Source organism: Cupressus sempervirens, chromosome 5 (genome assembly GCF_028749045.1).
Source record: "Cupressus sempervirens isolate cs-2001-9-10 chromosome 5, ASM2874904v1, whole genome shotgun sequence".
In the NCBI taxonomy this organism is placed as follows: domain Eukaryota; kingdom Viridiplantae; phylum Streptophyta; class Pinopsida; order Cupressales; family Cupressaceae; genus Cupressus; species Cupressus sempervirens.
In genome coordinates, this window is record NC_143122.1 from 427,340,889 (window position 1) to 427,368,078 (window position 27,190).

General features: G+C 35.3%; 1 protein-coding gene across 5 annotated transcripts in view; it reads right to left on the minus strand.

The window, feature by feature from the left end:
• LOC149556614 (uncharacterized) overlaps positions 1-27,190 on the minus strand; it is a 335,069-nt gene that overhangs the window by 213,432 nt on the left and 94,447 nt on the right. For 4 of the 5 annotated variants that reach the window (XM_089831014.1, XM_089831013.1, XM_089831017.1 and 1 more), the window contains one exon: positions 10,650-10,859. In XM_089831014.1, the coding sequence (XP_089687140.1) occupies positions 10,650-10,859 (210 nt within the window). The remainder of the gene's footprint in view (positions 1-10,649; positions 10,860-27,190) is intronic. The other variant, XM_089831015.1, reaches the window with a different exon arrangement.

Here is a 27,190-nt window from a genome sequence, read left to right on the forward strand (position 1 = left end):
AATGATGAGGACGATTTGTATTGCCACTTCATTGTTCAATTGTGACAAGTCCAAGTGTACCAAGATAAGGAAAGTGGGAACGATTGTGTTTTGAGTGCATGATAATGCACAAAGTCATGTTTTACCTTTGTAGAATACTTCAACACATTATATGTGCTAGCATACAGGCAGAAAAAAGACAAAGGAAAGTGTGAATTTGATTCTTCTTAACGTTGAATCTTGGTGCATGACAGTAAAGATAAACCACAGTTAGAAATGCGCATACAAACATTGTAACAATTACAACCTTGGTAACGTGTTTTCTGTTCAGAGCATCCTTTCGTGATATCGTGAAAGGTAGGGTATCGAATATGACAAATGTACAAGGCATGATGGGACGACATGTAGTTTTAAAGAAAGAGCTATGTATAGGTAGAACAAATTAAGGCAATAAGGCTATCATTGTTGTGGTCTCCATCAACACTTCTTTACACGACTAGCGCATTGGGGTGAAAACTACACAAGGAATCACTGACTGTAGGACCTCATAGTTGTGATGGGATTTTGTGATGGATTGAACTACCAGCTATAGGAACTCTCTATTGACCTCTAAGTATAATACAAGTTGGGCACTTGATCCAAGGAGAATCAATATATATTTATGTTTTACATTCTGACTTTACTGTCTGATATAACTGCTCCAGCTATTTGTGAAAATTAATTCATAATAGTTTGGTTAAGATTTTTGCATTGGTCAACATTATTAATAGTATTTCAATCAACAAGCAAACTTATTTCAAACAGCTTATTACAATAGCAATCTACAGAGGAAGTGTGTATCAGAGTGGGGTAGTTTTTGGTTCTTTGAAAACAAAACAGTGGAAGATCTTAAAAACGTCTTTTCGGAGGAATTTAACAATACATTCAATAGCCCTCAACTAAGAGACTTACAAAAAGAGAAAGATTTTGGTCGGCTATACATACTTGGGTTTCAATTAGAACAAATGGAACTTACAATTGATGTTCTCTCCAAATTGAAAGAGATAGAAACTTATTTGACCAATGTAGAGCAAGTAGATTGTAGACTCTTAAATTGAGCTTTACAACCTTCAATGGTGACCTTGGTCCAGCCCAGCATTATGGAGCATCCACATAAGCGGGTTAACCTTGCGGTTGCTTCTTATCTCAATGAGATCATGTGAATAACATCTCCTACAACAGCCTACAATCATGTGGTGATGAAAAAAGTTTTGCAACTGATAGTGAAGAACTTGCAGGATTTACAAGTTAAAGGAATCCCTATGACGTAGGAATAGATTTGCTCGACATGTGATGACACTAGTACACCCGATCCTGTTTGTGGGAATCGTAATAACGAAGAAGAGGCAAAAGATATTCAGACCAGCGCAAGGGAGAATCTAGATAAGATGATTTCAGATGTGGATAAGGAACATACAAGTTTCTACGTTGGTGATTTGGAGGTTAGCCTTGACAAACATGTTGACAGGGCTGGTTGTACTCGAAGTAACAGCTTGTTGGAGTCTTTGTATGATGAACCATGTGTTTCTTATACACGTGATATTAACTTCAATGAACAGTCCAAGATGGCATTACAAAACGATGAGTTGTATCAACATGACAATAATGAGATGCATGTTGTAAAGAACCAACTGAAGATTATTGAAGACATGGTTGTGGCATCCTTGGTACGTTATGACAACACTCACAGGATGGTGGAGGATCTCCATAGGAAGGCTCAAAGGGGAATAAAAGGAGATTTGCTAGTTGTTGATTTGCAGTTAGTCAAAACAGCCCTTGAATCTATGAAATCAGATTATTTATGTTTGCTTTCCGATAGGGATTAGAGTATTAAGGTTGCTAAAATATATGTTGATCAGTTGAATAAAAGAAGGAATGAGATTCTGGAGCTCATTAGGGATCTTAAGTATGCTCATGAGGCATTTGATGATACTCAGATTTCTCTTCAAGAAGCAAAAAATCAAGTTAGGATCACAAATCATTTTCGGGAGCATAAGGGTAATGAAAGGCGGGAGATTTTTCAAGAAGTAATTGATGAACTTGATTGCATTCAGCAAACTTATGACTTGGACAGTTGTCCCAAAAGACCAAGTACCAAAATTTCAGATCACATTCAACTTGTAGACAACCCCATGCTTGAAGTGGATGCTGATTGGACTTCCAATAATCCCCTTTTGAGATAAACGAGCGAACTCCTTTTGATTGTTATGAAAAGGATGATCTTGACTTAAGAATAGTGGACCCAGACAGTTCCTAGTGGTGAATCTTGGTCACAGGATTGATGTGATGAATTGACTACGGTCGCTCATCCTTTGATCAGCCCAAATATGGTTTCCAATTTCAACCCATATAGGAGTTGGATGGATTTCATACATAAGTCGTTGAATTGATCTTGGTGGAGTATTGATTAGAGTTATGTTTCAATCATACGGAATGGTTTTCCAACTTCATTCTTACTCATAGTACCTATGTACTTAGGGGTTCTCTAGATTGATGACATTGGTATGGTTTTTGATGTGCCCTGGTGTTGTTTTCATCTTTTCTGCAACTCAATTCTTACATTGACTATTTAGGTCGGGTCATCACCATCTACTCAGCTATACATAGTTCCTTGATACATTTCTATCTCATCATATCAACTGGTCATGTCAACAAGATTTAAGATCCAAGTATGAACCGTATGTATCTATGGCATTTTGAGGATTTTGTTGTAGTTCTACGCACTTTGAGATTGGATACAATTATGATCAGAATTGTATAGCCTACAAATGCAGCGATACTTCATAGATTAACATGGGATCCAGGGATCTGGTTGATGGATGTGTTGCAGTTTGACACCTTGCTTCACAGTGTGGCAGGATTTGTTTTCAGAGTGGGCTACAGAGCTACCTGAAGATTCATATGGAATCCTAATACTGATTGTTTGATGACAAGCAATCTCAAGGAGGGAAGATTTGTAATGTCCCCTTTTTCGGACATTAGAAAATTTAAAGACATTCATATAATATTAAAATTGACTATGAAAGCATGGATTAAAATTATAAAAGGGTCAATTTAGTATTATAAAGTGGGCTAAAAGTGACAAGGAGAGATAAGACGAAAAGACGAGAGGGGAGTCAAAGAGTCACAGCTTTGGGGATTAAGAAGGAGAGGGAGACTCATTCTTTAGATATGCTTGGTTTATGATTCAGTTTACCGTTTCTCTCTTGCGAGAGTTATTCGGAAAGCTTCAACTTTCATCGAGCATGAGGACGTAGCCCCTTGTGCCGGTAGATAGTGGACGCAAACCCATTGTCCGTGGAGATGTCACATCAGGTGTCTCATGTGTGCTTACAGGTTCTTTCCCTAGCATTTTAATCTTGCTGTAAAATTGTGTTTAAAATTGGATTTTGTATGCTAGTTATCGTATTGCTAAGGTATAATGCAATAACATATTTTTAAGAGACTTTATGAGAATTTACTGGTGTATATTGTTGGTTTGTAATGCATCTACATATGTTTAAGTTCTATATATTATTCTGAGGAAGAAATCGAGTAAATATCTATTGGGGATATTTCACACCCACTCTTTTTGCTTGAAGTTTTAGGGTTTTGGCAATAGAAGTGTTGACTTCAAGCATAAAAGTTTGAGTGGTTTGATTTTCAATCCATTAGGGTTGCAAGTGTGCACAAGTGTAAAATAGCATAGCACCACTAGGGTCAAGATGCAAAGGTTTGAAAGAACATTTCTAAGTATTAAGATATTTTAGCTAGTCAAATGGTTTAAAAGATGTTATAAAGATTTGGGCTAATGTAATGGGCACCCCGAAAATGCCGAAGAACTAAACCAATTGCTGAAAGAGATTGTAATGTCTTTGCATAGATTTAAACCACATAACATGAACAAAAAGGAATTCATGCAAACTGCAAATTGAACTATTGCTGAAATAATATTAGTTCTCAAACTAATAAAATTAAATACATAGCAACTCACTAATTACTCCAGCATCATCAAATACATAACAAATTGTTCAACTCACTAATTACACCCAATCTGCCTTTAGCTGGAAATGCATCCAAGCTGCCTATTAATGAGTTGATAGCAATGAATTCCAAAGGCCAAACCCTAAGGGAATAACGTCTAGAATGTCACAAGAGAGGATGGACATCCTCTAATGCCAAGAACGAAACTGTACATCCAAGTTCCTATCAAATGCAATTCACCATCATCCGATACTAAACAATGAAGCTCCCACCTCTATTTATACTTTTCCTTCACCCTTCTAGAAGAAAATAAAATATTAATTAATTGCATTTACTAGAAGTCTCTCCCTTCCAATAATTAATGCACTCTCTAGAAACTTTTCCCTTGCAATACAATAATTAATTGTGCTTCTAGAAAATTAAATTACTAGAGGATTCCCCCTTTCCAATAATTAATGCACTATCTAGAAGCTTCTCCTTGCAATACAATAATTAATTAAATTTATTAAATATAAAGTCACCTTTTAATTTTAATTTATTTAATGACTTTATAAGAAATTAATTTAATCAATTTCTTATTTCTCCACTTGGCATTTGGAGAACGTAAAGGCTAAGAACTCCACTAAATTGCTAAAAAGATGGGGACATTACAGCTAAAATGGCAAAATTATGCAAGGGAAATTTAAAATCCCTATGGAAATCAATTTTCCAAATAGAAAAAAGCATAAAGTCCTTCTGAGAATAGAATTTCCATGCTAATAATGAGCAAAATTGGGAAGGAAGGTGAATTTCCCCTTCAAGAATGCATAAAGTCCCAATAGAAGTTAAATTTCCACTCCCAGGTATTAAAACTAAGTCGGCTAAAAAGTCCCTATGCAAGTCATTTTCAACTAGCTCTATAGAAGAAAAATTGAAAATGGAGTAGAAAGTAATTGTCGACAAAGAATCTGCCCTTTGTTCTCGTGAAGATTGTTTCTCCATTCATTTGAAACTTAAAAAATCTGTGGGGTCCAAGATGAGGAAGTCCTTGTGGATAAGCAATTTCCACTTAACCATGTGCTTATAGGATTTCCACTATGTCCTTGGGAGGCCAAATTTTCAACTTGAGGAATAAGGAGCCCCAATTGTCCTTGTACGAACATGATTTCCACTAGTCCCTGGGGAGGTCAATTTTCACCTTGGAGACAAATGTGAATGGATGAGAACATGAAGTATTGAAGTTAGATTTTTCCTTTGAGAGATTAAATTTCCTCTTGGATTTTTGGATTAACAATGACAAATTTTAGTACTTGTATGATTCAAATTTCCCTTTGGGACAAATGGGAAAATGAATGAAATATCAAAGAAGCACATAAAGGGTTTTCCCCACATAAACCAATGGTATGGCATAATTTTTTATTCTATATTCTTTCATTTAATTTTAAGATTATATTTTTTTGCACATACCTCCTCTCAAAGGTTTTTGCACATAGCAATCAAGCATAGGGGAGCCTGTTTTTAATATTAAGAAGCCTATACATATTAAACGCTTGTGCGTGATTTTTCAAAGGAAGCCTACACAATAATTTTAAAGTGGAGACTATAATGTATGAAGTGCAAAAATTTGAATGAAGGCCCAACTATATTAAAATAATGAAATGGTAAAAGGGCACAGTGAATAAAATAAAGGATCTATTGTTGTTACCTTTTAACACTCAATACCTTGTTACAGCTAAGAGAAAAATGAAGCTACAGGAAGACATTTTCAACTGAAATTTATGGCAGGTGGAGGCATTTTTCAGCAAATCAATCATCTAGGTATGCTCCAAACTTAGCAGAGGTTTTATCAATGTTGTTATTTTGCTAAGTTGCACAGGTGCCTCTCCCCCCCCTGCACCAGGAAAAGTTCAAACCAATTCGCAATTCTAGTCCAGTTCAGACTTGGTTTGATCAGGGTACTATTTTTGCCTTGCGGGTTCAATTGGGTTTGAACTGGGTTCAAACCCGGGCGAACCAGGACCAAAAAGTTTGAACCTACAACGAACTAGGCCCCGTGGACGACTGGAAAGTGCTTTTTTGGGCAAAAATTAAATGTTTTTTGGCGTTCACAACCCTAAAAGTTGTTATGAATTACTTTTGGTGGCTTCTCATTGTCATTTTATGTTTCCAAATAGGTTATTTTGTCAAATGTTTTGAATCTTTGATGTTGAAGTTGATTGAACTATATGATCGTCTGATCACTATGATTACAAGTTTAACTGTTTATGGTGTTTTTGTTGTTTAAATGTGTTTATGCTACTATGCTACCTTCTAATTAACTCATGCTTCATAAATATGTATATATAATTTATTTATTTTTAATTTTTACATGTTTTTGTACTAATGAACCCAAACCCCTTTCCAAAATTTTGACAAACTTGCGAACCGGTTCTCGAACTTCATACTTGGAACCGAACACGAAACGGCAACTTAGTTATTTTGCTATAGGAGGTTTCTTTTGGGGGTTTTGCTTAGAGGTTTTACCAAGCACTTGGAACATCTTCCTGGAGATGGTTTCTTCATCATTGTTGAAGATATTTTGTGTTTGTTGTAACTAAAATGATGAGATCTGGTTTTCAGTTGTTGAGAGATGAGGGAGGAGGCTTTCTTGGACAAATGGATGAAAAATGAAGATGACAAATGGCATGTTCTTTATAATAAGTTGGTTGGTATTTCAAATTTAAACATTGTCACATCAAAGGTACCCAGCATTTATTAATCCCATGTGTCACACAAGCGAATGTTGAATTAGTGGTCTTATCAATAACGTAAGGACAACTCAGTGTCATAAGCCATGTTGTCAGGAGTTTTATCTGGGTGACGCATTTTTGGTTTCCAATGGAGAGCAAGTAATTGATATTTTGTAAGTCTGGAACTATCCATTTTGTACTCACAGGTTTTGAAACTGCATGTTGTTGAGATTTGGGGATTTCTCCCCCCACCATTGGTGAGAGATAGCTTTCATGCTTCCAAGGTATGGTTTCTAGATACCATTCTTTTTTCTTTTATTAGAAGTTACTATATCTATTTCTTCTTCTCTTCCTTGTTCTTTGGTTGGTTCCATTATTTTGGACAAGTTTCTGCTTCTGTTATACCATTTGAGCAAGTATTTTCATTGTATGAGCAGCATTGTAAATTGTTTTCCATGAGCAGATCTAATGGATCTTTGGTCTAGCTTTCAATAATTCTTGAGTTTTCTTGAGTTGTATTCATTGTAAATGAGGGTACCATGGTTTTTAATAGAAATACATTCTGATTTAGTTCTCTCCAATGTTGCAAATCAGTTGACTTACGAACAAAAACAAACCAAGTTTCCCTTGCTTTCATTGTCTTGTTATGAGATACACATTTAATCTTACACACTTCAATCCAAGGGATTGATTAAATGCTTGCAAGGGATTGTGGATTTAGTGATATTACATGTGGATTTGATAAGTAAGCTAAGTTTGAATCACTGTTCTGAGGTGTTGTAAAGCAATACTTTGTAGACCTGAGGTTATTTCACAAGTCTATTGTGCAATGTTATGCTTCTCGTGACTCAGGTACGCAATGGAGATAAGGCACTGATCTCAGCTGAAGAACGTTGCATTTTGTTGTTTCATTCATGTGTTCTTGTCGCAACATTTAAATCAAATATCCATTTACTTTCCTTGTTGTACTTGTAATAGTTTCTACATCTCATGCTCCTTGAAGATGTGAGTTCAATGGGTGATTAGCCATCTAGTAACTCTCTTCATAGATGCCCTTGATATGAGATGATCTGTTTTATGGAGTCAATGTTTTAGCACTAGTTACATTGTGTGAATCCAAGGTCCACCCTCATAGGTCTTGTAGAGCCTAAAATGTAGAAGGATTTATCCTTGGTAGTTGGTCCAGCCCTTCCTAGAATTTGAGCATTGGAGTTGGCTTTCTCCTTAGAATTTAATATGAAGTGTGCTGGTCATTAACCTGCCATCTTGGGAACCAACACAAGGTACCATTCACAAATCCATAAACCAAACATTCAAACTCACCCAATATACTATCCAGATCTTGATTAAGTAACATTGAGCAGACAATCTTTGTAAGCAGCAATATATTGTTTTCCAAACATATCCATGGCTAAGATCATGTAAGCAACTACCCATATAAATATTGTCAAAGAGCAGTTAATTACATCAGACAAGTAGAACAGATCCATCAATTATCATACGTGATGTATTGAGACAAGCACATCAAGTATAAAACAGCCATTGATACTGACACAAAAAACTCCATACAATGAAGGCCTATCAAGCATAAAGTGATAAATAATCTAATGTCACAAAAAAAGCTTAGCAATCGGTAAGAAGAATAAACATAAATAGATATAACCTCCAAGGATGTGATGTAACAAGTATTTGAAATATCAGCAAGTCTTAATGAGACTGCATTTAACATCAAGAGATAAATATCGCTGATCTAAGGAGGGTCAGATCTTGCATTGATCAAGAGAATTCAACACCAATATTTATTGTATTTAAGATTAAGAGCAGACCAAGTGTTATCAAGGAGAAAGAAAACTCCAAATACTGCCCATAAGAAAGTTAACTAGTCACTGATTTGTTAAGAATATAAGGTGCAATTAACAATTAATAATTCAATTAAGAGTTCATAATAAAGGATGCGATGAAGAGTTGCCACCCTTCCATTCTTCTCATTTGATATTTAGGAGACACTGATGCCACTTCGCAAGGCATTCACTCCATTTCAGTTTATTATTCAAGTACTTCAGTTCTTTGACTTCAAGTGGAGTTTTTCAGTTAGCAGGTGGTTAACTAGAACACATTTTCACAAAGAAGAATGGAACAGCGATCACGTCGTCGCATGAACATTAATATTCAACATCAGAAAAAGCAATAAGAATTGTCATTAGAAGGATTTACATCAGACAAGAGATCAAATCTAACTATGAGGTGTTATCAAACCAAACAGCAGTGACATCTTTGCACAGTTCCAAGGCAACAATCAGAAATGGAAAACAGTATAGATTGTCCATTATCTCATTGCTTTTTCATAAGACTTAAATTTGATAAGTGGTCAGGTCTTGTCGAAGGAGATCATTTGCATATATTTCCAGAAGATATCAGGGACAGCACTTGATTGATAGATATTTGTATTGATATAACTCTTGATTTTGCATAACATAAGAATAAGTCAAACTATCCTTATTGTATCTATCTTGTACATCAAAATTATATTGCAATTGTATTAATAATTGCATTCAATACATATCAGCATATTCAATATTGCAATTGCATTCCATATATATATATATCACACACGATACTTTGATGAGTTTCCACCAGCTATGGATTATATGGTTGTCATTGGTTGATCATAGAAATCATTATCTTTATACAAAGTATTGTTGGACAATCTAATCCTTGCATATTATTGACATTGCATTTGGCACTTTCCAAATTTGATCTTGATTACAAGTTAATAAACAATAGTTTCTTGCTATTAAAATCTAAGAAAGTACTCCCAAACCCTAAGAGATTAAATAGGGGGGACATTACAAAAGCTCATAAAACAGGGTTTCTTGAAAATAGGATAACTACATTTTAGGTCAGAAACTAGAGTATGTAATAATGTATTATAGCCTCAACGTGTAGCAATAAAGTAAAACCTAAGAAAATTTCTTCATCTTTGACAGAAAAGAAGATATACATTGCACTAATTCATACCAACTGTTGTCACCTAACCTTCTGCATTTACAAAATTGATGCATGCCATGATAAAATTGAACTTCCATAGTGGTGTAAGGCTCCATAGTAGCAAAAATCTTTCTTAAGAATAACTTGGAAACCCAAAAGATAAAGGATTTTTTCAATTCATCGAGAAAATTCAGGAATAAATAAGACTAGATTAGGGCATACCAAAAAAAATCAATAGTCAAAATTACAGTCCAAAAAGTGATTTAATGACTGAAATGATGATTTTATAAAAAAAAATAATGATTATATTACAAATTTCTAAAAAATTGTGAAAATTGATTACTCCCAAAAAATGTGATTTAATTGGAAACGAATCATGCTTCATCAACCAAAAATCCAGATTAGCCCATTAACTCAAAAAAACAGAAAATTCTGGGAAAAAATTAGCAGCCAGGCTGAGGAGCAGTTAATTGGAATAAATCACAATACTTTAAAGGTTTCTGCAATTATGGCCCAGCTCATTAAAATCTCTATTCATAAAGGGGGCTACTAAAAAACCCTTCTTGACAGCAACATCAAGCTCAGAGGAATTTACCCACACTATTTAGTTAGATATTAATCAACCAAATTAAATCATTTCATCACAATCCCAGCAGTTGTGGCCGAGTGGTGAACTAGAGCGATTACCACCACTAAATCACGGGCTCAAATCCAAACCACGGGCAATAGAACAAGCTCCACCTGATAGCTCAATCATGATAAAGCATGTTTGCTACACCAGAGATACATCTCAGTAATAAGGTTCCTGTTTGCATTGATTTGGATGTGCTGATTTCATAGATTTACAAATCAAAAATATTTGTTCCACTGCACTCATAATTATTCCTTTATTAAATATAAAATTCCAAATAACACCTTGTAAAACATATTTTCACAAGAAAGGAGAATCCGGCATAGTATCCAAGAAAGTACCTTCAAAATCTTGCGAACACATTGAATCTCATCAAGTAATTTGTATGTTCTGCTAGTGATTAGATTCCCTCGCACATCTAAATAAATCAAACTTTGGATCCCCCCTCCTCGTAAAAGCTTTGACAAAAACAAAACTCCATCATCTGTAATCAAATTGTCTGACAAATCTATTGATGTTACTGTTTCACTATGTTCCATAGCCAAGAACAACTGCAAAAATACACACTACTAGTTAAAAATGTATTCCTAAACTTTCCACGCCTAGCAAAAATTTAGAATGAGGAAGCTCAGTTCCTTCTGCACAACACAGCCCTGCTGAAAGTCACCATAGACCATATAAACATTACACCCACAGCCTAAATTGCATAATTTCTACTATCACAAAGTAAAATGGTGGCATTCAAACTTTTAGCTATGAGAATTTTAGATACATAGGAAGCAAAATGTGTGTCAGGCATAAAATAAGAACAAAATAAATTGGTGTTCATTCATTCATTTCATATGTAGCCTGCCTCAGTACATTAATACCATTAGTTATTATGATGGAAGTTGCAACCATAAAGAACATATATACGAGCACATTTTTCAATTAAAATAATGAATGTTTGTGCATGTCAACATCAAATGGTAAGAATCAATTGTCCAATGAAAAGCCTAAATACATGCATATTTAAACTCCAGATGGAAATATACAACCAGTAATGGTGTTTTTTTGGCACCTTACATACGTCTCACAATGTTAAAGATAACAAGTATCGATGGTCCAACATTCATCAGCTCACATTCAAACTAAATGTGTTGTGTCCAAAATCGAAAAGTTGAACAATGCAAATCTCTAAGAAACGTAAAACTAGGAAATCAATCTCTCCTAAACATGCATGAAATTTTATATTCAGCCAATATATAATACAAAATGATTAGATGACAAGGGAAAAGGAAGCATTCATCTCCTGATGTTTTGTAGAGAGTGTGGCACAGCCACAACTTGGCATTTAAGCTAAGTTAGTACTGGGTAGGAAGATCTTACAGAAATATTGTTGACTATACAGTCCTGTTGTGAGTTTTGACACCATTGCTCCATTGCAAATGGGGACCCCCTCTTTTCGCTAGGCAGTAAGATAATTGTCTCGGGTAGCCTTGGTGGTAATTTCAAAAGACTTGGATTCCTTAGGCTTAGTTCTATCAACTTTAGGTGCAACTCACAACCACTTGAGAGGAAAAGCCATGAGTTAAACTTGAACCAAGCCAGCCAACACCTGGATCCTCCATGGTGAGCCCTAGTCAAAGAGTCAAGAGCTTGAAGAAAGTTTAGGTTTTCATTTTAGGTAATGAAGTATGGTACAAAGAGAATAAAGATCTGAAAAAGAAGGTAAGTCTGTTGCAAGCAGAGAAATAAGCTTGAGTTGAAAGTTAAGAAACCAAATTGAAAACCTCAAGTTTTGGAATGCAAGCGAAGGAATTGAGAAAACAAGTTACTAGTGATGATCAAATGCAATATGGAAGGTCTTGGTGGATTTAAATTTCAATGTCAAAGATCAATGACAGAATTGGACCCTTAGCTGAGACCGAGAGCAGGTCAGATTCCAATCTCTTTTGGGTCTCAAGGAGCTCATGAGTAGGTCGAACACACATCGAATTCCAACCTGATGTAGGTCTTCATACCTGGACTATCTTTCAAACGCCTTCCTCTCTTGCACTTTGAAAACTAGCACTTTCCATTTGATCCATAAGAGAGGTCTTCAAAGTTGATCAAGAAATGAGGCAACATGAGGAGAACAACAATCAACTTCCTAATATTGAAAGGAAACCAAAATCTTGCTGATGGTGACATTATAAAAGTGATCAATGTGCAGATCTGAAAGTACAGTGCAAGTTTTAGTCATGACATGTAAAAGTGCCAACTCATGGTCATTCTCTGCACTTGAATTATATGATGTAAAAGTGTCCAACTCATGGTCATTTTCCACCCTTGCCTTATGACATGTGAAAGTGTCGGTGTTGTAAGAAATCCACATGAAGTTACCTTGCATTGTGCCCAACATGAGCATGTGATTTTTGCCCTAGTGCATGCAAATCCCACCAGGCAAAGAAACCCTACTAACTAAGGCTCAAAAATCAGTAATGTTGTAGAAGACATCAAACCCAACCAAGGTGCATTTTCTGCCCAAAGAGGCATGGTATTGTCTCCAACTCTTATGGGATTTCCAAAAAATGACTTAAGTTAGTGACCAATGCATACACATATTCTGCCATATATCAAATTGCCTTCCAATTCGATCAAATGACCTAAACAAGTCAATTGTGGTGATGAAGCTGATCATAAAATACAAGGAAATCAAGTAAAAGGAGGTATGAATTTCAAATCTATGTGAAAGCCAAAAAGTCTAAAGTGGAAAAGCCCTCTAAGGGGATTGAACATTGCTAAACCAGAGTTCTGAACTCAGAATTTTATTTCAAGCAATAAGGTATTGTACACAAAATAAAATGGAACAAATGACGGAGATGTGAGATAAATTAAGGTGTGTAAATCAATCAATTGCCCCTTTTATTTTATATGCCACATTAGAGAAAGTGAAAGAGGATCCTTCAAGCATAACCTTCCAAAGGGCTCAAGCTAGATTGGCACAACCCAAAGAGAAGGTAAGGAATGTCAATACTAAATCTAAGACTTTTTTTTAGGATGTATACTCAAAGGACTACTTTCTAGAGCATGCTCTCTCTCTTAAAATTATAATGTTAGTGGTTGATTTGATTAAGTATTTATTGTGTGCAAGTAAATTGACTAATTGAGATGTAAGTCATGAAGGACATGTATGATAGCTAAACACATGAAACAATCATATCTTAGACATGAAGATACATGATATGGAGGGAGGTCAACTTGGATTTGAAAGTTGTTTTTAGAATCTATTACAAATAAAAATTGTTTTGGATCTGGGATTTGGAAATGGATATCTGTGAATCTGAAGTTTTCTGGACAAGGAAGATCTAGGTCAAGGACGAGGTCATCCTTGATCTATTTTCCACAAAACCCTAAGATCCAGACCTCTGCCTACAACCTAAAACCCTAATTTTGAGATCCAAGTTCGCCGAAAAACTATAGATTTGCACTTGCACACAAGAGAAATGGTAGTTTTTGTTTAGGGGAGATGAGGGGTTGCCTTAGTCAAGCCCTAATTAAGGAATCAACCTTAAAATAAGAAAGCATGTAAGGGCAAGACAAATGTAAATATTCACCTCACTTGTCAAATCTCCATGGATGGATCCGCAAACTCTATCCACAAAGATATATGAATGCTTGTATGCAGAATGATGATGTAGGATGTCTCCACAAATGTCGATAGATCTACAAGTGCCAAATCATAGATCCATAATGTAAATATTTTCTTGAATTCTTGAAATATTGAACACTTGAAAGCTTGCTTCAATGGATGATGACTTGAATGGATCTTGCTCTCAAATGGACATGAAGTGGCTGTGGACAATAGCTTACATGAATCATAGATGTTAGTACATGATAATGGATGGCCAAATCAAGTAAGCTTGCCTATTTTTATAACGACTTGAGAATCAAAACTGAAAGAGTTAACTGCACTGGGTGGGAAAACAAATTGAAACTCTTAAAATGGGCCCAAAACCCAAGGCAAAATGCCTCAAGTAAGGGACGAGGTGTTAGGGATGAGCTTGTCCTTGACTTGGGGGTTAGGGATGACCTCGCCCATAACCTCAAGGATTCTAGACCTTGGCATAAGAATTGGGATCTCCAAGATAGAAAAAGAATGGCTCAAAATGGGCAGAAACGTGAGAATAAGCAGCAATTCAAGCATAGTGCATTCATGGACATAGGAGATCATTAAAGGGAGGGCTAAAAGGTCTTACAAAGCAAGTGTACCATTTTTATGACGGTACAGGTATATGAAGCTTTTTTTATTTTAATGCATCATTGATAGAGGGTTGTGAATGCATTTTAGATGAAGAATTTGAAAGTAATGATTAAACTGTTCAAATCTGAGGTCCACATTTTGCCTAGATGTAATTAGGGCTTGAACGAAACAGTTGAATCTGTCATGCTGAATTCAAGGCTATTCTCAAAATGAATATCTTCATCAAAAATTTGAACTCTTAGTAATAACTTTTTTATTTGAAAATATGAAATTCAAATATTTAATGTAAAGTTTATTATCAGATTTAATTGATTGCAGAATTTTGTTGCAGGTTTGAACAATAACACCAATGGAATGAATCACTTCCAGAATTTGCAAACCTTAGTGCAATAATAACAGAGAGGAAATAGTATTGAACTCAGAATTATCTTCGATCCTTTTGAATCGCTTGCATTAATAGATTTCGATGCCAATATTACATCAGGCAAATTGGAAAAATACCAACGGAAGAGGTGTGGGGATGAATGGCCATGTCTCTAATTGGAGACATGGACATTCATTCTCACACCCATTCATTGTTAACTAATACTCATGATTAGTTACTCTCATAAACACAGTGATTAAATGTATAACCAATCATTATGTCTACGGCCCAATATGAAGGATACATTGATCATGATCTAAACATGAAAGGAACCAAAAATAATCTCGATCATACATTAATGATCTTGGAACATATATATATATATCATTGATTTCACACTAGGGAAGATACAACAGCATGTACGTATGCATATATGTATAACAGCATGTGCATCATGCTATTGTACATATATACAACATATGTGCTTACCACAATAATGCCAGACCGAAGCTACATGCATTAACACTCCCTCTTGGCTAAGGAAGACAAAGTGCATATATATAAGTTCTTTTTTATATGAAAAATAATATCCTCAAGATATATATAAGAAAATCAAGTCTCGTGATATTCTTTTCTAATTACGGTGTGTATATATATATCAAGTCACATGATATCCACCATAAAAGATCATGGTACATCCATAGATATTAAGTCACATAATATCCACCATGAATTTGAACAATTGATCTTCAACAGATATCAAGTCACATGATATCCATCAACATGCTCTTTTAACTATCATGATTTTTCCTTGAATATTAAGTCACGTGATATTCATCATGATAGTAATCTAGTAATTATAAAGTCGTCACCTTATATTATTAGAATCAATATTTCAATATAAAATATTATCACCATAAATAATAAACATAGGATAGGCCCATGTGTGATAGAGTCACACATATGACAAAAGAGTTTACACTTTAAACATCTTTATTTAAATAATACAAATTTACAAAGTTGAGACTCAATCTCATAAACTTACATCTCAATCAAGCCAAGTTTGTTACTTACCAAATTTTGACCTAATTTTAAATTTATTTATAGTGGTTAGATTGAATGGATTTTCTTTCATAATCATGTGATGAGAGTAGTTAAATATATCTGTTGTATTCATTATGTTAATTGTTTAATGAAGATGGTCATTATCCATTATTTGTCATGTGATGATTAGCAGTTGCTTGATTTTGGAATTATGGTTAATAATTAAATTCTTTATCTATATCAAATGTTATTATGGAACTTGTTATTATCATGGAAATATTGCACGGGTGATTGTAGGAGAAGATGAAGGGAAGAAGCATTGCTAAACGGGATCAACGGAATGGGATACTAGCTTAGTCCAATTATCAAGTTGACAGGTATGACCTTTAATTGCTTTGGTAAGGACCTAGCAATTTAAACATCAGGATAGAATCAACAAACCCGCATGAGCTATTAAATAAAAATTTAAAACATTAATTATTTCAATAAAAAATAATGCCACCTCATAAGTACATCTATGTGCAAGTAGATAGATATCTATTATAATTAGCCTCAATTTATAACCTTCAAATCCTTTTCCACATTTATTCAATTTCTTGCTAAAAACCGAAATGCTCATTTGGCATATTTTATTGGTGATCAAGAGCCAAGTCTCTTCTTTATGAGTTAAGGCTTCTTGGAAGCCAAAGAGACTTTGAATACTTTCTTATATTATGAAGTCGGGAGAGACCATGAGCATGAACATATCGCCCGATATTTTCTTCACATATCGCCGATATTTTCTTCACATATCACCTGATACCTCTGCATATATCACACGACATATCTCTACATTTTTACAACTGAATTCCCTCTGCTTATTTCCTAGCCGCGAATTAGCAATTCATGATATATTTCCTTGCTGAAGCATAAGATTAGCAACCATGCCAACTCTGCATTCAGAGTTTTCTTCCATGAAGGGTGGGGCTGATTGATAGTGTCCAGCAAGACTCCATTTTATTTCCAAATTTTACCAAGTTATGTGGTTATCCATATCCCAGGCATTGTAATATGTTTTATTATCAGATATTACTACATTTTGAATATTATAGCAGTAAGATACAATTCCAGATTATGATGCCAATCATCTATGTTTAAAATATCATCGGTTAGTCCCTCTTTAGAACAGAATTGTTTATGATGAGTAAAAGCCAAGTATCCATGACATGATATCATATCTTTATTATGCTGTTGAAAGTCAGAATCAAATGATATTTATTATGCAAGTCTTAAAGTTACATTTCTTAGATCACAGAATGTGATAAGCTAGAAACATATAATAGTCTTATATCAGTTGACGATCAACAGGCAGAGCCAATTGCTCTAAGATTTGAACACCTAGGACTCACTGGCTGTATAGCCATGGAAAAGGTGAAGAGGTGAGATGGAATCTGCAATAACATGGAAATAAAAGTCAGACATGAAATAACCATTCTAAATTAATTTCATTTAATAGATTATGCTTGTTCATACTATTGTTTCCCTATTGTCAAGTCGAGCGGTGGTGATCAAGTCATTGAACCCATCAAAAAACCTTGGCCAAAGTCGTTAAAGGCATGTTTGCCAAGGTCATTGAACCCATCAGAAAACCTTGGCCAAAGTCGTTAAAGGCATGTTTGCCATCTATGATCACTTGATGTCAGTAGTGCCAATTATTCAAACATGTCCATCCATAACTGCACGGACAGTCTAAACATCAGAATGCTCAAGTGACTGGACTAAAAGTATCCCAAAACTGATCCTAGGGTAGGAAGGATCTTTCTATTCAATAGATTGTGTGGGGATGAATATGGTCCGTGGTTGGGAGGTTAACCCTAAGTCAATGCTTCTCCTCTTACCAAAACTCAGGGCTTAAACAACCAATTAAAGCCTCGCCAAATACTCCTCGTATGTTCTTCTTTCTATTTCATGTTATGCATTTACTTTACTTCTATGCAAGGAAAGATAGTAAATCATTATTTCAGTTATATCAGTTGATCATTATTACAGTTATTACAGTTGATCATTGTTACAGCTATTTCTATTGATCGTTATTATAGTTATTTTAGTTAATCATTATTACAATTTGATCATTGTTATAGTTATTTCAATTGAGTTTTGTTATCTCAATTAATCGTTGATAGTTAAAAGCAATCAATGTCTCATGAAAAGGAATTCAACATATTTTGTTTCAATAATTAGTTGAGGAAAACTCTTTCTACATCACCTTTATTTTGTTATAAAAATTCGTTTGTTACAAAGTTTCTTTCTGAAATAATCAACCTTCACTTTAGGAAGAACCTTGGTGAGAATGTTAGTTGTTTGATCACCTGTATTAATATATTCTAATTGAATAGCTCTTCTTTCCACCATGTCTCTTACGTAATGGTAAGGAATTTCTAAATGCTTAGATCTATCATGAAATACCGGATTCACAGATAACTTGATGCAACTTCGGTTATCATAGTGAATAGTGTTAGGTTTCATAGGTTCACCAAACAAGTTAGAAATCAACTTCCGAAGCCACACTGCTTCTCTAGCTCCCATAGCTGCGACAACATACTCTGCCTCAATAGAACTTTGAGCAACAGAAGCTTTCTTTGTACAGATCCAAGAAATCATGGTTGATCCTAAACTGAAACAACATCCTGATGTGCTTTTTAGGTCTTTTACACTTCCGGCCCAATCAGAATTAGTATATCCATGTAACTCCAAGCTGGTATTCCCATATTTAAGTTCATCCCCAATAGTAACTTGGAGATACCTCAATATATGCTTCAAAGCAACAAGATAAATCTCACAAGGTTCACACATGAACTGACTTAATGCATTCACTTCATAGTAGATATCAGGTTGAGTATTTACAAGATACAGTAAGGACCCAATTATCTGTCTATATAAGGTGGGATCAACTAGTTTGGATTCAACACTTGCTTCTTTTAGCTTGTAAAGGTTGGCTTCCATAGGTGTAGAAATAGGTCGACAGTCCCACATTCCAAATCTTTTCAAAATAGCAATAGTATACTTCTTTTGATGTAGAAAGATATTACCAGACTTCTGGCGTACTTCTAAACCAAGAAAATAATGAAGAATTCCTAAATCTTTCATTTCGAATTCAAAAGCCAAATCTTTCTTACACTGATTAATAAGAGGTTCTTCCCTTGTAATTAGAAGATCATCAACATAAAGAATTAGAATTAGCATATCACCTTTAGTTACCTTGAAGTAGAGATTTGGATCAACCACGTTCTTGGTGAATCCAAGACTTAAAAGGTATTTGTCAATCCTTTCATACCAGGCCCAGGAAGCCTGTTTGAGTCCATATAGAGCCCTCTTCAATTTACAAATATGAGAGGCAACATCATGAGTTACAAACCCTTCTAGTTGTTCCAAGTATACTTCTTCCTCCATTTTTCCATTAAGAAAAGCAGATTTTACATCCATTTGATGGGTTTTCCAACCTTTGGCTACTGCGATGGCTATTACAGCTCTAACAGAAGTGTACCTAGCAACTGGTGCAAAGGTTTCTTCAAAGTCAACTCCTTTCTTTTGAGAAAAACCTCTAGCCACAAAATGAGCTTTATGTTTTTCAATGCTTCCATCTGCAGCATACTTAACTTTGAAGAGCCATTTTGAAAACACAACAGATTATTCCTTAAGTCTTGGAACTATGTCCCAAACATCATTTTTTAGTATAGATTGGTATTCTTCCACCATGGCATCTTTCCAAACTTGATGTTTAAGTCCTTCAGAAGTGCTAGAAGGTTACGGATTTGAACTCTCATACATGAAAGCATTATATGTCAATTGTCTAGGTCTCTTGCTTTCTTGGAAGGTTCCTGAAGGTGTTGCGAATCCATCTCCTTCCTGTATTATTTCCCTTGCCCAAAGTGGCCTTTTAGTGTGATCAAGACTCTCGTCTTAAGTCTCTAGAAGGATTTCAATTGAAGTCTCTTCAGGAAACTCCCTCTCAATCTCAAGAGCAAGAGCCTCTTCTGGAGATACATCAAATGTATCTAGTTCATCGGAAGTTTCAGCTCTTCTGAAAGCAATGTCCTCAAAAATGATATCTCTGCTTAGTTCTATTTGTTTATGTCCAGGTATGTAGACTTTGTATCCTTTTACTGTTTCACTAAAACCAATGAGAATACCCTTTCTTCCGGAAGGTTCCAACTTAGACATCTTCTCCTTAGGTACATGAACATACATAGTACATCCAAATATCCTTAAATCACTGATGTGTGGTTTCTTTCCATAAAATGCTTCTTCAGGAATCTTATTGTCCAAATGTAAGTGAGGACATCTATTCTGAATATAGACTAATGTGTTGGATGCTTTAGCCCAGAAGGACATACTCAAATTTTGATCAAAAATCATAGCCCGAGCAGCTTCTACAATAGTTTTGTTCTTCTTTTCAGCAACCCCATTTTGTTGAGGATAGTAAAGAACTGTAAACTCTCTCTTAATCCTAGTGAGTTTGCAGAACTCTTTAAATATTTCAGAATTATACTCCTTCCCATTATCTGTTCTCAGAACTTTAATGTTCTACCAAAGGAGTTCCCGGTGATAGTTTTGAATTCTTTAAACTTAGAGAGAATCTCTTCAAATTCTTTGCATTTAAGCAAGTATATCCATGTCTTGAAAAATCATCAACAAATATCAAATAGTACAAGAATCCTCCTATAGAAGGTATAGACATAGGCCCACATAGACCAGAATGTACTAGTTCCAACACTTCTTTAGTTTTGCTCAGACTATGAGGAAATGGCCTTTTAGCGTTTTTCCCTAAGGCACAACCTTTACATGATTCATTATCAATATGGTTTAACTTGGGCATTCCAGTTACTACCTTGTCCATTGATTTTAGAGCACATAAGTTGTTATGACCTAGTCTTCTATGCCATATTTCATTTGATCTAAGGTCTCATGTACAAGTGCAAGGTTTTTCTTAGCATAGAGCTCATATAAAAGTCCTTGTCTTACTCCTACTGTTAGAGCACTTCTAATGGTTCAATTTTTAGGCCATGCTAGTACTTTCCCTCCCATGAATGTAATTCTAAAACCATCATCTTAAAGTGCGGATATAGACATTAAATTCCTCTTAATACCTAGTACATAAAGAACTCCAAAAAGTTAAATAGAATTTCCATATTTCAATTTTATGGTGCAGGTCCCAATTTCTTTTGCGGAGTGTGCAAAATTATCACCAATTGTAACTTCTTCATCTGTTTCTATTTGCATGCTTTAAAGGTTAACTTGATATCCAATGATGTGTCTAAAAGACCCGCTGTCAACTATCCATGTATTCCTTTTGGTTGATATCTGGCTGGATAATGCTGAACAGAAGGCATATTTCTTATATCCATTGCCTTCATTTGACTTCTCAGATTTTGCAAAAGATGCTTGAGGTTTAGATCTATAGAGACAATTTATTGCATAATGTCCATATAGATCACATCTAAAGAATTGGATTTTGGACAAGTATTTCTTCTATTCGGATTGTCCTTTTCCATGAAAAATTATTTTCCTTTTGTTGTTTTTCTTCTTTCCCTTCTTATGAGCATTTGTATTAAGAACTTGAACATCTTCATCTAGGATTTTGTGTTTTCCCTTAATTATTAATCTCAATTCTTCTTGAAGACAATCTGATCTTAAACAATCTAGTTCAGGGATTTTAGACCTAGCACTTATGCCTTGTACAAAGGATTCCCAAGAGTTTGGAAGCCCTCCTAATGCTATTAAGGATAATTCTTGATTTTCAATCTCATAACCAAGTGCAGATAATTGATCTCTCAAATTTGTGATTCTCATTAAGAAAGCATTTATAATTTTATAGTTCCTCCTTTATTCATGCTTACATTATTCATCTGCCTTTTAAGAGCAAGTTTTCTGCCTGTATTATTGATTATAAATGCATTTTCAAGAGTTTGAAACATACGATATGATGTGGTATGTTTTGCCACAATAGGTACTATGTGGTCTTGAACAGCATCCACAATTATCTTCATGGCCTTTTCATTTTTCTCAATCCATTCTGACTTCTCAGGATCATCTTTAGGTTCCTCTTTGTCCTCTCTTACAAATGATTCTAATTTGTTTTCTTTTAACATCATTAATCGAAGTTTCCAGGATTCGAAGTTATCAACACTTCCAAAGTGATGTTCAAATCTCATTGTGTTTGTCATCTTTGTAGAGAGAGAAAGGGCTGTTATTTGAAGTAAAATGTAATGTCCCCGTTTTGGAAGTAATTTGATTTAATTAATTTAATTAATTAAGTTGTCCAAAATAATGAATATTTTATGAGAATGACTAATTAATTATTTTAATTAAATAAATAACTAGTATTAAGTTAATTATTTATAAAGTTATCAAATAAATAAATATTAAAAGGTAACTTCATATTTAATTAATTTAATAAAGTGACTTAAATAAAATAATATATCATAAAGTCACTTAATAAAACTAAAATAATTTCTGAAAGCTTCTAGATTTTGGGCCAACCTCTTGAGGAAAAAGTATAAATAGACATCATGGGCATCATTCTCATCATTCAAGAATTGATGATTGTTTGATGTGATTATTTGGTGGAGAAGCCAGCTAAGGTTTCAGCCATTGGAGGATCTTTGGGGGTGAAAAATCTCATTGGTTACGCAATTTTGAGGCTATGAGATACCAGCTGAATTATTGTTGATTGTGGGCTTTGCTTCAGAAGTCCAATCTTATGCTTCACAGTGAAGATTATTTGAGTACAATAGTTGATGTATTATTGTACTTGCAACAACTGATATATTGTTGCATTTGATGGAGAGTTACTTCTGTAGCTGATGTATTGCTGAGATTGATTATGTTAATGAGCAAGATCATTACAGACCTTTATAATATGTTGTCATGGAGGTTGATCAGCCTATGTGAGTCTCATGTTTTTGCTCATACTTTTCGATTGAGGAGGCCAATCATTCTAGGTATTGTTGCATTCAATTCCTATCGTCGAGACAATCATTTTTGGGATAAATTGGAAGGCGTTTGGTGCTGCAATTAATTATCTAAACTTTTGTCAGGCAAGAACAGGGGTGTCAGCTTGAGGATTTCGATTTGAGCTTAGAAGGTGCCTATCACATTGGATTTTTATTGTTTCTTCATCAGCAACATTGGGCATCATCATTACCAAGTTCTTCTTTCATTCACGAAGTAGTTTGCATTGTCATCATAAGCATTTTAATTGCTGCTATAAGTGAATACTCAAAAAATAAAATTTGGCACTATTGTCAAACAATTGTAAGCCAAGAGTCTTGACCAATTCATAGTATCATTGTAGTAGACATTTTATTGCAAGGAGAAATAAGTTGTTGGTCAACTACTATTGTAATTGGATATGTTATTGCCATTCATGATCAACTTATTAGTTTGCATGCCAATTGTTTGTCAAAATGTCAATTGGCTGTAGATTCTCTTTTTTGGCATAAATAATGTTATAAATATGCATAGCAAATGTTTGTTAAAATACCACTTGGCTGTAAGTGCATAAATGTCATCTTAGGTTGCATCCAGAGTGTTTTTCATAATTACTAGTTGCTGTAGCTGCATATTACAAGTAGTTTCAGTCATATATATGCATTGAATATTGTCAAAAATAAGTTGCATATTCATGTTAGGTCATTGTTTAGTCAATTTAGAGTCATTTGTAAACTTTCTTATTGATGCTAATTGAAGAAAAGAATCATTAAAGCAAACTGAAATATTATATCAGTCATATGACCCTTGTATGTGAAGTGTTTGACGAAATCCTTTGAGACTTCAATCAGTATTTTAAGGTCAGATTTGAGCAGGGTCATTACATAAAATCTGATCCTTATAAACTTAGTGTGATCTTTTATTAGCCAAGCTCTGATACCATATAATGTTTATTATCAGATTTAATTGATTGCAGAATTTTGTTCCAAGTCTGAACAATAACACTAATGGAATGAATCGCTTTCAAAATCTGCAAATGTTAGTGCAGTAATAACAGAGAGGAAACAGTATTGAACTCAAAATTATCTTTGATAGTGCAGTAATAACAGAGAGGAAATAGTATTGAACTCAGAATTATCTTCGATCCTTTTGAATTGCTTACATTAATAAATTTCAATGCCAAGATTACATTGGGGAGATTGGATAAGTATCAACGGAAGGGTTGTGGGGATGAATGGCCATGTCTCTAATTGGAGACATGGACATTCTTTCTCACACCTATTCATTGTTAACTAATACTCATGATTAGTTACTGTCATAAACACAATGATTAAGTGTATAACCAATTATTACATCTGCAGCCCAATATAAAGGATAGATCGATCATGATCTAAACATCAAAGGAACCAAAAATAATCTCGATCATACCTTAATGATCTTGGAACATATATATATATATATATATATATATATATATATATATATATATATATATATATATATATATATATATATATATATATATATATATATATATATATATATATATCATCGGTTTCAGACTGTGGAAGATACAACAGCATGTACGTATGCATATATGTATAACAGCATGTGCATCATGTTGTTGTATGTAGTCCGAATAAATAAATGTTACGTTAGTAATTGTTATTGTTAGTTAGGTTGGGTAGTTAGGCAGTAAGGAAATGTGTCGGTTGGTTTCCAACTAACTAACTCTTTATAAATATGTGGAACATTGGTATTGTACATGTATGATTTTGGTATCAATAAAATAAATTATTTCCTTGCCTCCCGGTACGCCTTCTGGTGTCATAGTATGAATGGTATGTTCAATATTTCAATTCTGTATATTATTTGGAGTAAACTGTATATTTCTAAGAAAGGGTGATATTCCTGTTTACATTTTTGGCGCCGTTGCCTAATTTCGGATCTGGAGGTACCGTAGTGGTAGAATGGACTAATGGGAAGACCATTTACACCTTGCATCCAGATTGTTAATAGCGACGGAGAGGAGGAAGTTGCAGTCGGGCAGTCGTGCAAAAGGAAGCCTATGAGAGGACAGTTCCTGAGAGCACAGTACGTGACGAACTCTCCATGCCACCGACAGTGTACGATCTCCTAGGACAAATTCCTCAGCTATTGGCAAGGAACCTCCTAAATATTGAGGAAGAAAGAGCACAAATTGAGAGGGAATGAAGGCAACAAGTACTTCAACGGTTTAGAGAGGAGGCGCGGAATTCTGGAACTGAGGAACCCAATAAGAAGCCAAGAGAGGGAGATAGGTCCTAAATTACTTCATGCCCTTAATTCCAAATATATACTAGAGAACAGTACCAGAGGACGAAATTGAGCAGGAAGTCACTCTGAGAACTCTACGTCTCCAGCAATAACAAGAGAGGTGTCATAACTGGAGAACACAAGAAGATTCCCATCAAAATCAGGAAGGGTGGATTGAGCATACTATTGAAGAACTAGCCAATTTGGTTATTTCAGACACACCGGAAAGGCAGTCCACGTGTGGGAAACCCGAAACTCCTGAACGACAAGAACTCATAAGAGGTCAGGAGTCCAGTCCATCGGGAAGTAGTATTCCATCTAGCGGTAAACTTCCATCAGGAAGTAGTGTTCCATTTGGCAGGGGTGTTCTTGTTCCATCTGGTGGCGATGTTCCATCTTGCACGGGTATTCCATTTGGCGGGGGTATTCCATCTGGCAGGGGTATTCCATCTAGAGGGGGAGTTCCATTAGAAAATGGAGTTCCATCTAGTGGTGGTGTTTCCTCTGGAGCAGGGGTTCCCTTGGGAAGGCGGCAACAAGTAAAGAAAATGGTTGTTGATAAACAAAAGTTGCCCAAATTTACAGGAGATGGATCAAAGGATCCAGCTCCCCATTGCAAAACCTGTATAACTATATGGAAAGCCAACGGGAAGAATGACAATAACGAATGGTTGAAGGCTTTCCCTGCCACACTAAGAGGGATTGCCATAGATTGGTATGTAGACTTGCAGACCGATAAGAAAAACACATGGGATAATCTGCGTACAGCATTTGAAGAAGAATTCAAACTGTTAAGAGATGATGATGAAATCGTCATCGAAATCTATAATACTAGGCAAGACAAGAAAGAATCAGTAAAGGCCTATACCAAGCGATTGAAGGAACTCAACAACAAATTGGACAATAAGCCTGTGGATGGGCTAAAGAAAAGATGGTTTATTAAAGGACTCACCCCATCCTTAAGGAAAAAAATGAAGATAGTTCCACCATCCACCTTTGGGGATGCTTGTACGCAGGCTATGGATATTGAAAGTGAAACCAAAACATCGAAGAGGAGACGGCATGGAAGCTCTAGTGAGAGTTCCAAGGAGAGTGAGGAAGAATCCAAAACAATCCAAGCCTTGAGGAAAGACCTCAAACGACTAATGAAGGAGGTAGCTGGCAATAAGGATGAAAGGAAGGAAGGTAAAGACCTTTGGTGTACAAACTACCAAAAAGAAGGTCATACCAAAGGAACATGCCTGAGGAAGATGTTTTCTGAGATTTTCCAGGTAGGGGGTCATGCTATCAAGGACTACCCTTATAACTTAAAAACTAGGAATGCCCAGGTATTGTTCACAGGAGAACAATCTACACCACTAGCAACTCCCCCAAAGAACAATAATATAGAAGCGTCCCCAGGGGGATACAGGAGTAACTGGAGAGGAAGTGCCAATAATAGTAATAACAATAGTAACACCAACACACCTCGAAGGGCAATCCAATATGATTCTAGAGGACAGCCCATGATCCAATCCCGGAGATGTAACGAATGGGGCCATTTTGCCCGAGAATGTCAAAATGGAGGGATGCTCTGCAAGTGGTATGGAGCGGGTAACCATGAGGATACAAATTGCCCAAGGGAAAAAGGTGTAAATATGTTGAATATTGAGGGAACAGAAGAGGAGATACTTGCACTAACAAGGATGCAAGCCAAGAAAGCCATATACCTGGAGGCCACGGTGGAAAAAGCAAGATTCGAAGAGGCAAAGCAAAACATCCAAAATGAGTTGAGGGGGGAAATAACAGCTAAGCCAGCTAAGAACCCTAAGTAAAAAGGGATACCGAACATTATAAAGAAAGTATTAGAAACTACCATTCCTGTCTCCATTGGGGAATTACTGGATACACTACCCCAGTTACAAGTTGCCTTGACACAAGGAACGCGGCCAACTAAGCAGGATTCCCAGAAGGAACCAGAAACAATAGAACAAGTGGAACTAGTG